General features: G+C 37.1%; 1 protein-coding gene across 1 annotated transcript; it reads right to left on the bottom strand.

Moving 5' to 3' along the window:
- Nucleotides 1-14582: 14582 nt before the first annotated feature.
- LOC139020437 (olfactory receptor 1L3-like) lies at nucleotides 14583-15560 on the bottom strand. Its single transcript, XM_070430079.1, has one exon. It carries the CDS (start codon nucleotides 15558-15560, stop codon nucleotides 14583-14585), a length of 978 nt encoding a protein of 325 aa, XP_070286180.1.

Raw genomic sequence — 15560 nt, 5'->3', positions numbered from 1 at the left:
ACAAATATTAATACTTTTCTTACATTAGGAAAATGCATGAAGAAAAAGTTTCAATTAACAATGCTAAGAAAGTCTAAGAAATACTTAGGAATAAACCTAAAAGGGAAAATAAAAAGAAATGTGAAATATCTATCTGAAGAAACTATAACAGGATACAAAGTTATGATCTGAATAAATGGAGATATTTTGTTCCTAAAAAAGATTCAATATTAAAGAATGTCAACTTATAGATTACACATATAAGTAATATCACATAGTAATTGTCTTTTTCTTTCTGACTTATTTGACTTAGCATAATGTTCTTGAAATCTATTCACATTGTTACAAATGGCAGGATTTCCTTCTTTCTCATGGATGAATCTAAAAAAGACAAACTCACAGAAATAGATTGTAGAATGGTGGTTGCCAGGGACTGGGAGGTGAGTGAAATGGGGAGATGTTATACAAAAGGTACAGTGTTCCAGTTATAAGATGATTAAGTTCTTGGAATCTACTGTAGAGCATGGTGAATAAAGTTAACACTACTGTATTACACAGTGCACAGATGATGTACTGTAGAATTGTGCATCTGAAACCTGTATAATTTTTTTAACCAGTGTCACCCTGATAAATTCAATAAAAAGGAAAAAAAATCCCCAATAAAGTCATTTATACATTTGAAGTAAATATACTGTATTACATACTTGAAATTTGCTAAGAGAATAGATATTTATTTATTTTTATTGAGACATAATTGATATATAATGTTGTGTAAGTTTAAAGGGGTAGAACATGTTGATTAGATTCATTTATATATTGCTGTATGATTACCAGTGTCGCATTAGCTGACACATATATTATGTTACAAGTCACATAATTATCATTTTTTTTATGGTGGAAATAATATCTAGTCTTTTATCAACTTTAACGTTTATAGTACAGTATTGTCTATAGTCACTGTGCTGTGCATTAGATATCGAGGATTAATTTATCTACTGCTTAGAAGTTTGTACCTCAAAACAGTATTTCCCCATTTCCTCCACCCATCCTCCCCAGCCCCTGGTGACCACAATTTCTACTTAAGAGAGTAGATCTTAAATGTTCTCATCACATAAAAGAAATAGTAATTATGTAAGGTGATAAAGTTATTAACTAACCCTACTGTGGTAATCATTTTGCAATATATAACTGTATTAAATCATCTGTACACTTTAATTTATAGCAATGTTATGTGTTAATTACATCTCAGTAAAGCTGGAGAAAAGTCAATTATTCTTAAATTATAAAATTCAATGCACCTATAATAACACCCAAAGGGAATTTAAAGTGTTGATTATTTTGCTAGGTCAGAATATTTTAGATTAATCCTTCACAACCTGTTGAGCATCTTCACCTTAAGCTTTATTTTCATTCACAAGAACTCAGAATTGATTACAATGAAAATCAAACACAAACCTTGCTATATCCTAGGTATTACAAGTTTATACCGATTTATGCAGCTTTGGTAAAACAATACCATATTTTAAAAGTTACTAGCTAATTTGAATGATAGTATCTTGCACATCATTTCTTCTTCACATATACATTTAAGCAATGTAAAACAGTGGTACCCCAAGGGAATTTTTAAAGAATTGAACTTATTAGAATGACTGACATCGGTTAATAAAATTATACTGGTTATATAGGTTTCAGGTGTACAGTTCTATAATACATCATTTGTATATTGTATTGTGTGTTCACCACCCCAAGTCAAGTCTCCTTCTACCACCATTCATCCCCCCTATGCCCTCTCTACCGTCCCCCACCCCCATTCCCTCTTACAGTTAACCCCAAGGGAAATTTTACTGTCACTTTAAGTCATTCTAAATTTATCTAAAGGGGTAAATGGCTAAAGAAAGACAAGCTTATTCTAATTTGAAAAAATTAGAATAATAACAGAGAACTTTTCTAATCTAAAAATAAAAACACACAAATAATGAAAAACAGTAAGAAAAACATTCAGGGAAAAGCAAATTAATGGACCAACATGAATAAATTCTGTATATCTGTATTTATACAGATATACAGATCTTAAACTCTATGGAACTTAGTATGTAATAAAGATTTATTTCATAGCAATGTAGGAAAGATGGAGTATTAAATAAGTGATATTTATGATAGTTGGCTGAATCTTTGGAAAATATGGCTAGATTTCTATCTAACCCACACATAAAAATAAAACTCATATGAGTGAACAATCTAAAAGTAAAATTCCAAAGTGTAAAGTAAGTTTTAGCAAAAAATGAAGGAGCATATTTTAATGGTCTCAGTATGGGGATGCTATTCCAAGCAAGAAATAAAATATAGCGGTAAAAAAGACTTAGTGTACTAAAATATGTAAAAATTGCACACCAAAATAGACAATAAGTAAAGCTGAAATATAAACTATTGACTCAAAGAAAATATCTGCAACACATTTACCAAAGAAAACATGAGATTTTTAGCCCACTGGCAATTAGGAAACATAAATTACACTGAAATACAATTTTCACCCATCAGATTATTGTTTATTATTGTTTTTGAACTATATTTAAAGGGAAAAAGATCCTCACATACATTAGTAATGAGAGGGTAATCAGGATAGACCTTTTGGTAGTTTCTATCAGAATTGAAAATCTGTATCTATCCAATAATTCCTCTTGAGTAAATCTATCCTTTTAAAATAGTCACATATTTGTAGCACAGAGATATGTACACATTTTTGTTATTACTTTGTTTATAACACCAAACAAACAGTACAAATACGCAAAACAGTCCACAGAGGAAGCAACCTAAATATCAAATAGGTGAATTATTAAACAATTTGTAGTGCATTCTTGTTAGTCAGTATCATGCTGTCTCTAAAGAAATAATGTCTAACATTAGCCATCATATATTAGTACTCAATATATGCCACACATGGAACTAGGCACTTTGTGTGTCTTTTATAATTTTATTTCCTCCAAATCCTCTGATATCGACACTGTCATTATCCCTGTTTTACAGATAAAGTAATAGGATTTAGCAAAGTTGAGTAACTCACCAGATCCCACAGTGTGGAGGTGGTAGAGCTGTGGTTTTAATTCAGGCAGTCTGATGCGCAGAGTGGAAGCTACTCATTGCTAAGCTATGTTGTCTCCATTACAGAATTGTCTAGGATATTTGTTTAAGTGATAAAAGCAAGTTGCATATAGAATAATCCCATTTTGGTAAAAAAAAATATTTATATTTGTGTTTGTTTTGGTGTGTGTGGCTTCTTTCTGAAGTGAGATTGAAGGGATGGAGTGAGGAGTTCTTTCCATATTTAACTTTATATTCTATTATCTGCATGTGAATAGGCATGACTGACCAGCTAGGGATTGTGCAGGACCCTTTTTTCAGCTCTCTGAAATCTCTCCTTTCTGTCTATTTTTTTTTTTTTTTACAAATATGTCAGTTTAGGGATTTACCTCTCCCTTCCCAGCTGTTCTAGATTCCAAGGAAGTGGACATTTACTAGTAAAATATGCCCATTGGAGTTCTTTTCCCTCAGCCTCAACATACCTTTAGTCTCCATCTGGTCAACCAGAGGTGCTTAAAATGGGACTTATCCTGGAAACTAATCTCTTGCGTTTTTTCTGCTGAGCTGGCAGCACCTCACCCAGAAGTTCCCTGTTGGAGATGCCCACTTCATTGCAGCCTCTTCCCTGTGTATTGTCAGCGCTTACACACGCCAGACACTGCTCTAAGAACTTTACACACAGTAGGTCATTTAGTCTTTACAGCCCCCCGCTTTATAGATAATGAAAGTCAGGTACAGGGAATTGAAGTGACTTGCCTAAGTCCACATAGCTAGATGGAGTGGAGTCCAGCTTCGGAGTGTGAACCCCTCCTTGCATTATCTTAACTTCCTTGTTTACTTGTTTCCTGGCCTTGGAGATGGAGAAGAGAATAAGATAGGATGAGAAAAGGGAGGAAGATCACATGAATATATTGATGTCATAGTCTCTGATCCCCAAACCCTTCAGCCTGCCTACCTGTGGGCTGACAGAGGAGATTCAGTGTCCTGAACTTGGGGCTTGCCAGGAGTTAAGATCAGGCTCTTAATCTCTGAGGACAAAGGCTGCTAGAAGTGCTCATATAACTTCAGAAATGTGCCAGCTGTTCTCTCCATCTACTGTGGGAATTGATGATAGAAAGGGAGACCCAGGGGCCTGTCCTCACAGCAGGCCAGAGCCCTGGGGGCATTGGCCCTGCGGTCTTCCTAGGGGAAGAAACATTACTGATGCCTGCGCTGAGCTCTGTGCCCAGGAGCTTGTGGGGAACCTGGGCTCCAGAAGTGTAGCCTCATCCCTGGGAAGGGAATTAGGGCCATGCAGCAGCAGGGGTGGAGCTGTGTTCATGTGCACATGTACTCTCTGTACATGCATGTGCTCCTGCGCATGTCTATGTGTAGGCTTATCAGTACCTACCTAGAGGGAGAGGTGATGGTTTCTGACATCTCTGAGGTTCTATGTCTGTGTGTATGACTGTCTAGCTGCAGATTGTAGTGTTATGGGGAAGGGATTGAGGTACTAGCTCCGGGGACAGACTGAATAGCTTCGGATACTGGCTCTGCCTCTTACAAGCTGTGTGAGTGTTTGCAGTAGTTAACCTCATTTTGCTTTGTTCTTGTTTTGTTTGACTTTCCCAAATATTTTATTGCTTCCATTTTTTAAGCCTCACTGCTTTTTCTAAAATATGTTTTTATTGATTTTAGAGAGAGAGGGAAAGGGGAGAGAAAGAGAGTGAGAAACATTGATATGAGAGAGAAACATCGATTGGTTGCTTCCCATATGCGCTCTGACCGGTGATTGAATCTGCAACCTGGGTATGTGCCCTGACCTGGAATCGAACTGGTGACTTTTCAGTGCAGCGGGGATGATGCTCAACCAACTGAGCCACACCGGACAGGGTCTGACTACTTGTTTTTAAATGCCAGTTTTAGGCCTTAACTGGATAGCTAAGTTGGTTAGAGCGTCCTCCTGATATGCCAAGATTGTGAGTTCTATCCTGGGTCGGGGCACATACAAGAAGCAACCAATAAGTGCATAAATAACTGGAAAAACAAATTGATCCCTCCCCCATTATTAAATAAAATTTAAAAATAAAGAAAATAAATGCCCATTCCACCAATTACTAAGTGGGTGAATTTGGGTAGGATATTTAGCTTCACCAACTCACATTGTCCTCATGTACAAATGGCATAGCAATCATAACTTTTAGATAGACATTTTCCTTTAAATGAAGAGTTTATTTTTAGAGCCCTTTTTATGGGTTCATAGCAAAATTGATCAGAAAGTGCAGAGATTTCCCATGTACCTGCTGTTTCCATATACATATGGCCTCCCCCACTATCAGCGTCCCCACCAGAATGATACATTTTTAAAACTGATGAATCTATATTGACATATCACCCAAAGTCCATAGTTCACGTTAAGGTTAACTATTGGCTTTGTACCATGTGTAGATTTTGACAAATGTATATTGACACCATTATAGTATCACAGAGAATAGTTTCACTGCCCTAAAAATTCTTCGTACTCCACCTACTCATTCCTCCTTTCCTTCTAACTCATGGCAACCACTGATCTTTTTATTGTCTCCATAGTTTTACTTTTTCTTTTCATCCATCTACTGAAGGACACTTGGTCCTTCCAAGTTTGGCAATTATGAATAAAGCTGCTATAAACATCTGGTTTTTATGTGCGCATAAATTTTCAACTCCTTTAGGTTGATACGAAGAAGCGTGATTGTTGGATCATAGGGTAAGAGAGTATGTTTAGTTTTGTAAGAAACCATTAAACTATCTTCCAAAGTGGCTGTACCATTTTGTATCCCTCCAGCAATGAGTGAGAGTTCTTATTGTTCCATATCCTTGTCAGCATTCAGTGTTAAAAGTGTTCTGGATTTTGGTAATCCTGATACCTGTGTAGTGGTATCATACTGTGGCTTTCATTTGCATTTCCTTTATGACATATGATACTGAGAATTGTTCCATATGCTGCCCTAAAAATTCTCTGTGCTCTGCCTATTCATTTTTTTGGTGAGGTGTCTTTATGGTTTTTGGCCCACTTTCTAATCAGTTTTTTTGTTTTATTGTTGAATTTTAGAAAGAAAACCTTTTGATACATATCTCAGTCTCATGGAGCATAGAGCAGGGTGGACAAGGGTGGAGAGAAGAGTAAATGGAAAAATGGAAGCTGTTCTCACAACTCCATTCATCTTCCATCTGGTGACCACAGTGGTCTTTATAAATTAGAAATAATTTTGTAGTTATTTGGCCACTTCTCTGCTCTACATCCTTCAACGTCTCCCCCTTGTTGACAGATTGTTTTTAGAGTGGTTTGTCATGGTATATAACTTAATGGAATTAATATGGGAGAATGTCCATTTTACTCATTTTTTAAGAAGGAGGAAGGAAGCATTTAAAAATACTACGGCATGGAATAAGAGTTTTGGCTGAATTTTAGTGATAGAGCGTATATAACTTGAATGTTTATGAGTTTCTTATCCTTCAGCAGAGTCGCTTCTTTCTTGAAAAGTCAGCTGTCTTGGGGCCAAGCCCCCATGTTCTAAGACTGAATATCCTTGCTGGCCTTCTCATGAACTTGTGACTGCTGCTGCTGCTGTAGTTCTCTTTGGCTTGTTTCACTGCAGAGTGTGACCGAGGTCATCTTTTATTTCTCAAACACATACTGCTTAGGGATGTGTATTAACAGATTCCATCAAGACAACAAAGCACTATAAGTAGTAAGTTTTGGAGGGTGACCAATTGGTCACATAATCCATATTCCAGGATGGAAAGATAATATAATAAAAATGACAAGTCCTCCAAATTAATATATATTAATTAATTAATTATTATATATATCTTAATTAATTATATATAAATTATTATATTTATTATTATATAAATTATTACATATAATTAATTATTATATATAAATAAATTATATATATATATATATATATATATATAGTCAGTAGACTCACAAAACTCCAGTAGAATTTCTTTTCTTTTTAAATATTTTTTTTCAATTACAGTTGACATAAAATATTGTATTAGTTTCAGGTATACAACCCAATAATTAGTCATTATATAACTTACTAAGTGATCATATTGATAAATCTTACACACATTTGACACCATGTATAGTTATTATAATATTATTTACTATATTCCCTATATTGTACTTTACATCCCCATGACTATTCTGTAACTACCAATTTGTGCTTCTTAATCTCTTCACCATTTTCACCCATCCCCACAACCCATCTCTCATCTGGAAGCTGTCAAAACGTACTCTATGTCTAGGATTCTGTTTCTGTTCTGCTTGTTCATTTATTTTTATTTTTAGATTCAATTGGTGATAGATATGTATTTATTGCCACTTTATTATTCAAATTTTTGATCTTTAAAAAATTTTCGTCTTAAAGAAGACCAATATAATACTGGTTTGGTGGAGATGAACTCCTTTAGCTTTCCTTTGTCTGGGAAGCTCTTTATATGTCCTTTGATTCTAAATGATAGTTTTGTTGGGTAGAATAATCTTGGTTGTAGGTCCTTGCTTTTCATCACTTTGAATATTTCTTGCCAATCCCTTCTGGTCTGCAAAATTTCTATTGAGAAATCAGCTGACGGTCTTATGGGAGCTCACTTGTAGGTAACTAATTGCTTTTCTCTAGCTGCTTTAAAGATTCTCTCTTTGTCTTTATCCTTTGGTTTTAATTATGATGTGTCTTGGTATGGATCTTTTTGGGTTCACGTTATTTGGGACTCTGAGCTCCTGGACTTATATGTCTGTTTCCTTCACCAGGTTAGGGAAATTTTCCATCGTTATTTCTTTTACATAAGCTTTCAATTTCTTGCTTTCTCTCTTTTCCTTCTGGCACCCCCATGATGCAAATGTTGGTGTACTTGAAGTTGTTCCAGAGGCTCTTTATACTACCCTCATGTTTTTTGGAATCTTTTTTCTTTTTGCTATTCTGATTGAGTGTTTTTTGCTTCCTTATCTTCCAAATCTATGATTTGATCATCTGCTTAATCTACTGCACTGATGATTCCCTATAATGTATTGTTTTTAAAAAATATATTTTCAATAGATTTTTTTTAGAGAGAGAGGAATAGGGAGAGAGAAACATTGATGTGAGAGTGAAACATTGATTGGCTATCTCCTGCACGCCCACTACCATGGATCAAGTCAAGGCCTGTGCTCTGACCAGGAATCGAACTGGCAACCTTTCGGTACACAGGATGATGCCCAACTAACTGAGCCACTCTGACCAGGGCCTGTAATGTAGTCTTCATTTCAGTAATGTATTCTTCATTTTTGAGTGGTTCATTTTTGTGTGTTTTCTAGTTCTGTTTTTATGCTCCCTATCTCTGTTGAAGTTCTCACAAAGTTCATCTATTCTTCCTCTAAGTTCATTGAACATTCTTTTTAAAAAAAATCCTCAAACTAAGATATGTTTTTATTGCTTTTCAAGACAGGAAGGGAGAGAGAAACATCAATGTGAGAGAGAAACATTGATTGATTGCCTCCTGTATGTGCCCCAATTTGGGATTGAACCCACAACCTAGGTATGTGCCCTGACCAGGAATTGAACTTGCAACCTTTTGGTGTATGGGATGACACTCAAACCAACTGAGCCACCAGCCTGGGCAGTGCCATTAATCTTCATATTTGTAAATGTAAAGATATATTTTTATAAAAAACAGTTTTTCAGGTAGGATCAAGAGACTTTCAGTTTTACTTTATAACTTCTATTTGAATTTCACAACTGTAGTGTATTCATGTGCTATCTGTATACTTAGGAAATAGAAAAGAGAAATATAGAAGGCCAGAAAAGTAGAATTAGAATAACTTTAACTTAGTGCCTTATTGTGTCTTCTTGCTATCAAGTATTGACACACAGAAAACATTAATGATACATAAAACTTCTTTGATATATAAAAACATACCTAGGAGGCAGGGGAAGAAGTTCATTAATTTGCTGAACCCTAAAATGACAATACCAGTTCCAACAAATTTCACAGGCCAACTGGGGTCCTCTAAAGAGATCAGTGGTCTCAACCTGGCTGTTCACTGAAATCATGTGGGTGCTTTAAAACTACTGAAACCTAGGCTACATCTCAGCGATTCTGACTTAATTAATCTGGGTGTGGCCCTGAGCATCAGGATCTTCTTATATGCTAAATATGTGGAGGATAATGTTATTCAAAGAATACAAGGAAAAAGGATCTGGCTAGAACTAGCTTAAAATTCTGGAATACTACTCAGCCATAAGAAAAGACGAAAAAGAAAAGAAAAGATGAAATACTGCCATTTGCCACAACATGGATAGATGATGAGAATATCATGCTAAATGAAAAAAGTCATAGAAAAAGTTAAGAACCAAATGATTTCACTCATATGTGGGATATAAAACAAAGAAACAAATGAACAAACAAGACAAACAAAGACTCATAGACACAGACAACAGTGTGGTGGTCACCAGAGGAAAGGGATGTGGGAAGCGAATTAAAGGGTAAAGGAGGTCGAATATATGGTGATGGTAGACTATTTGACTTTGGGTGGTGGGCACAAAATGCACAATTCAGATCATGTATCATAGAAATGTACACTTGAAACCTATATAATCTTGTTACCAACGTCACCCCTAAAAATTTATGTGAAGTGAAATAAGCCAGTCAGAGAAAGATAAATATCACATAATCTCATTCATTTATGGAATATAATGAACAACATAAACTGATGAACAAAAACAGATCCAGAGACAGACAAGCATTGATCAGACCGTCAAACCTCAGAGGGAAGGTAAGGGAGGGTGGGTTATGGGGGAGAGGTCAACCAAAGGACTTATATGCGTACATATAAGCCTAACCAATGGACACAGACAACAGGGGGGTGAGGGCATGAGCGGGAGGGAATGGGGGTAACGTGGGGATAAGGACACATATGTAAAAACTTAATAATAAAAAAAAAATCCCCTCCATCTAAAACAGGTTACTCAGTAGCTCCCTCCAGTGCTAGCCTTGGAGGATTGGCCTCAGGAGGAAACCAGGAAACATCCTGTTGAAAAGTTTCTGAGCCATTGTTACTGCAGAAGCTCCCTCAGAGGGATGAGGTCCAAACTCAGCTTTCTTAATGAGGCTCTGGGGAGCTCTTGCTGGTGAACCTCCAGGCTCCTTTACTTGGATGATAATTAACTACTCAGAGCATCTCTTACCAATTGAATAGAACCCAGGGGCAAAAGTTTGGCTCCTCCGTGGGAATGGTTGGTTGGGAATTATACCAGTTGTCTCTTAGCACATCCGATCAGTCTCAATGTAACCATGGGCTACAACTGATCTTAACACAGCCCCTGGTCAGAGAAACAGACTACCAAGGCACATTTATCACACCGTCTAGTCTGAGAAGCATGCTTTACCTTGAGAGCAAAAGAGTCGATCTGTTCAGAAGGACATGGGCTCCTCTGGTTCAGAATTCTGAAACAGGAGCCAAGAAGGGACTGTGGGGAATGTGATGGCTGTCCTCAGTGATATGCTCACACAGGTTAAAATGTAGCCTCAGACAGCTCCCACTTCCCCCCATGGTGTTTGTGTAGGCACTTCTGATTTAGAGTTAGTCAATTTTGAGTTTAAATTCTATTTACTACTTACCTGATGGTGACTTTGGGTAAGTCAGTTCACCTCTTTGAACTTCATCATTAAAATTAGGTTATTAATTTCCATAAGTCAGAATTCTGGATGATTGATTTGTCCTAGTTGCCTTTCCATTACCATGATAACCTTGTGTACATGTGTTGGCATCTTTAAATTTGTTAAACAGTCCAATTATAAAAAAAAGGCAGAGGACCTGAATACACACTTCTCCAAAGAGGACATACAGATGACCAAAAGACATATGTTCTCAACATCACTCATCATCAGAGATATGCAAATTAAAACCACTATGAGGTATCACCTCCCTGCCAGGATGGCTAGCATCAATAAATCAACAAACAAGTGCTGGCAAGGATGTGGAGAAAAAAGAACCCTAGTACACTGCTGGTGGGAATGCAGACTAGTATATCCATTAGGGAAAACAGTGTGGAGTTTCCTCAAAAATTTGAAAATAGAACTGCTTTTGATTCAGTGACCCCACTTCTAGGACTATATCCTAAGAAACCCGAAAAACCAATTAGAAAGAATATATGCACCCCTATGTTCGTAATTTACAATAGCTAAGATCTAGAAACAGCCAAGTGCCCATCAGTAGATGAGTGGATAAAAAAGCTGTGGTACATTTACATAATGGAATATTTTGCAGCTGCAAAAAGGAAGGAATTATTACCATTTATGACAGCATGAACTGATCTGGAGATTATTATGCTAAGTGAAATAAGCCAGTCAGAGAGAGAAAAATCACATATGATCTCACTTATATGTGGAATCTAATGAACAAAATAAACTGATGAACAAAATAGAACCAGAGGCATGGAAACATGGAACAGACTGATGAATCTCAGAAGGGTAAGGGAAGGGAGAGTGGGAGATTAACCAAAGAATTTATATTCATATATGCATTGCCCATGGATACAGACAATAGGGTGGTGAAGGCCTTGGGTGGGGCCAGAACTGAGTAAAAGAGGGCAGTGGGGAAAAAGAAGGGGACATCTGGAATACTCTCAACAATAAAGATAAAAAAGAAGTTAGCCCTCTGTACCCATGGGTTCTGTATCAGCAGATTTAACTAACTGTGGATAGAAAATGTTAAAAATAAATGTTACCTTATTGGTGACATGGACTATGTAGTTAGGCTTACAATAGTTGTGTCTGTACTGAACTTGTACAGACTTTTTTTTTTTTTTTTTTTTTAGCTGAAATTGTACTTCATTTTGTTCCTGAAATATATGCAAAATCATGTCTATCATAACATCACAAGCCAAGCAAATAAGACAACTGAAGATAGGAAAAATGCCAAGTTCCTTGAAATAAATCAAAGAAATCTAAAGGCAATGAGAAGCTGATATGACCAATTCATGTGTCCCTGAGACCATTGTTAAGGCATGGTTTCATATTTAATTAGCAAAGTATTTTTCTCTGTAAATAGTTTGTTAAACTATCGATACATTCTACAGTCAGTGGTATTTGAGATTTACTGAAATCTGACTACTAGTTTTATTTTCCTCTTCTACCCACCATTTTATATCAGATATCATACATTACTTTACATGAATCTTAAATATCTTGTATGTTTTGGTGTTTCCCTAGAGAAACGCTACCTCCATGTCTGACTCCATCCTGCCTCTCTTCAGTCCTACTTCCTTTAGAATATAACATAAGATCCAATTTCTTCTTTAAAATAACTTTCAGATTTCAGATTGATGTATAATACACATAAAAGTGCAAACATTATAAATGTACATTTAACAGACTAATCACTGTCTTTTGGCTTTCAGCAGCCCAGAGACATAGAAGCATGGACAGACTGTCAAACCTCAGAGGGAAGACTGGGGTGGGTGGGAAGAGATCAACCAAAGAACCTGTATGCATATATGCATAACCCATGGACACAGACAATAGGGCGGTACAGGCCTGGGGGGCGGGAGGGGGCAGGAGGGCAGGCTAGAAGAGGGAGACTTTTTTTCTTGTCATTCCCTAAACAATGCTAGTATAACAGTATAACTAGCATAACAACTAGTATAATAACATTTGCATAGCATTCACATTGCCTTAGGTATTATAAGTAATCTAGAGATGATCTAAAGTATAAGAGAGGTCGTGCATAGGTTATATACAAATACTACATCATTTTATACAAGAGACTTGAGCATCCATGGATGTCGGTATTTTGGGGAGGCCCTGGAAGCAGTCCAGGGGACAGTAGTAAATGCTGGCTCACCACGTGATGGAAATTATGAGAGGGCATTGTGGTCCGAAAACTCAGGAAAATGTGGATCTCACTCTAAGATTCAGTTGCCCAAGGAAACTTGGCAAACTGGAAGCAAAGCAGCACAGAATCTGAATGCAGAGAGTAAAAAAAAAAAGCTAATTTTATAATTGAAGCTGAATGCAAATCGTTTATTTGGAGAAAATATTTGCAAATGCATATAGCAAACAAATGGTTAATATGTACTAGCACTTTCTGCTCCCATGGCCATAGTACACATTGTAACCAATCTTTATTCATCCTTCTTCATTCAGCCCAAAGGTAGGGAAAAGATTTTTTTCACTACAGCATTTCAGGAAGTCCTCATTAAATTATCAGAGTAGGTATGGAAATGAAAACTAATTTGCCATACATGCAACAAAGGAATGAAATTGGGCAATATATACTCACCCAGACTTTGTCTCACCCTAGGTTTGGCATGATTGAGGCAAAATCAATGGAGTTTAAAGACTCCTTATTCTATCATTTAAAATCTTTAAGATCATCCATTTATTCCTTGTCTAAAATACCATGAAAGCTTAATTTGTTTGACTTAGACATTTCCATCTATTAAGATATAAACACCAGGAGAGAATGAGAGAGAGAGAATCACAATAAACTGCAGTTTTTCTTCACAACACAAAACAAAATAATTCATCTGACTGTGTCGCTATATAATTCGTTCTCCAACTAAATCGAAGCTTGTTTTATATCAGGCATTCTCAACAAAGCTTCTTACTAGTAGTTTACATCATTTTCTTTACTCCAGTGGCCACGGGAAACATTTCTGATTACATGTAATAAATTTTTTATTCTTAAAAAAATGACAGAGACAAGACACATGGAAACACAGGCATCTCTAGAGAGGAGAGCACACAGGCAAGTAGCCCCCAGAAGAATCAGGTGATGAATGCACTCTGAGCATATGAAGGAGCGGAAGAGCCGAGACCAAAACATGTGTAGAAGCATAGAGCTGGCTCACTAGTAGTAAATTCGGTGCTTGATGTCAGTTGTTGGGGATCTAATGACCAGAACCAAGGATAGTCAGCTGTTGGGAGAATTTCAAGAAAGGGCATGATCAGGGAACAGACTCTACATTGGGCAGCTTCTAGTCTGATAGGAAGTTCACACACACACACACACACACACACACACACACACACCCCTGGAAAAAAATTCTAACAGTTTCAAATAGAATAGAGTGGTTATTTATGCATAAACATCTCTGCATGTATATACTTTCTGTATAGATATGTATAAATATGTATAAAAATTTTCTGGATATTCAATGACCAAACAGGCTGAATTTATAAGTAGAGAGAAATATGGAAATTTCCAAATAAATAAGGAGGGAGTAAAGAGTATGTGATTTTCTGGAATGGAGAGATATTATGCGGTAGGTCTGCAGTCATAGCCCAGGTACCAAGACTGAGTGGAACTGTCCTGGCATGGCACCACAGAGACCACAGGGTGGAGAACCACAGGGTGCAGCTACAAAGATGAAAGAGTATTTCTCCACCAAAACTTGCCTCAAGTGCTGGTCGCGTGTGTTTGTGTGTACACGTGAGTGTGCAAGTGTGTGTGTGTGTGTGTGTGTGTGTGTGTGTGTGTGTGTGTGTGTACGTGTACACAAACAAACCATACCTTGCAATTAGGGTCCATGAATTTTGTTGATTGTTGTAGTAGAAAGCCTGTCCATTTCAGACTTAATCTTGCTTATCAGTTTCTCTAAGCCCCGTTTCATGTCTTTGTTTCTTAAACTGTAGATAAATGGGTTCAACATTGATGTCAATACAGTGTACATGATTGTTGCTATTCGGTCCTTGACAGTATACTTTGACAATGGCTGGAAATAGACATAGCTAATACTCCCATAAAACAGAGTCACCACAGTGAGATGCGAGCTGCAGGTGGAGAAGGCTTTGCGTTTTCCAGAAGCTGAGGGAATATTAAGGACAGCAATGAGGATCCTTAGGTAAGAAATGATGATGCAGGCAAATGGGGCCATCACAGAGGCCAGCCCTTCTGTCATGGCTATGACTTCATTGACAGAGGTAGAAGAGCAGGCCAGTTTCAGAACAGGGTTGACGTCACAAAAGAAGTGATGGATAACATTTGATGCACAAAAGGTGAGTCGATTCACCATGAGAACATGTAGGAGGGAGTGGAGGCAGGAGAAAGCTATGGAAAAGACCACTAGCAACATACAGCGTTTGTGGTTCATAACAGTGACGTAGTGGAAAGGGTTACAAATGGCCACATAGCGGTCAATGGCCATAGCTGCCAGGAGATAACTATCCATGTTTCCAAAGACCAGGAAGAAATACATCTGTGCCAGACATTCAGCATAGAAAATGGTCTTTGTGTCTGATAGGAAGTTCACTAACATCTTGGGGACTATGACTGTCGCGTAGCAAATATCAGCAAAGGACAAGATGCTCAGGAAGAAATACATGGGGTTTTGGAGTTGAGAGTCAGAGCGGATAACCAAGATGATGAGCAGATTTCCCATCAAGGTGACCAGGTACATGATAAGAAAGAGGGCAAAGAGTGGCTTCTGGTCCTCAGGGCGAGAGGAGAGTCCTAAGAGGATGAATTCAGGAAGTTTTGTCAGGTTGCGCTTTTCCAT

Source organism: Myotis yumanensis, unplaced genomic scaffold (genome assembly GCF_028538775.1).
Source record: "Myotis yumanensis isolate MYYU_CA2020_CCGP unplaced genomic scaffold, mMyoYum1.0.hap1 SCAF_12, whole genome shotgun sequence".
Classification (NCBI taxonomy): Eukaryota; Metazoa; Chordata; class Mammalia; order Chiroptera; family Vespertilionidae; genus Myotis; species Myotis yumanensis.
Note: the sequence above shows the minus strand (reverse complement) of the source record. Positions and strands in the feature narration are given on the sequence as shown.

What these genes read in the sequence shown, in the direction of transcription:
- LOC139020437 (XM_070430079.1), bottom strand. Translation starts at nt 15,560, where the DNA reads ATGGAAAAGCGCAACCTGACAAAACTTCCTGAATTCATCCTCTTAGGA.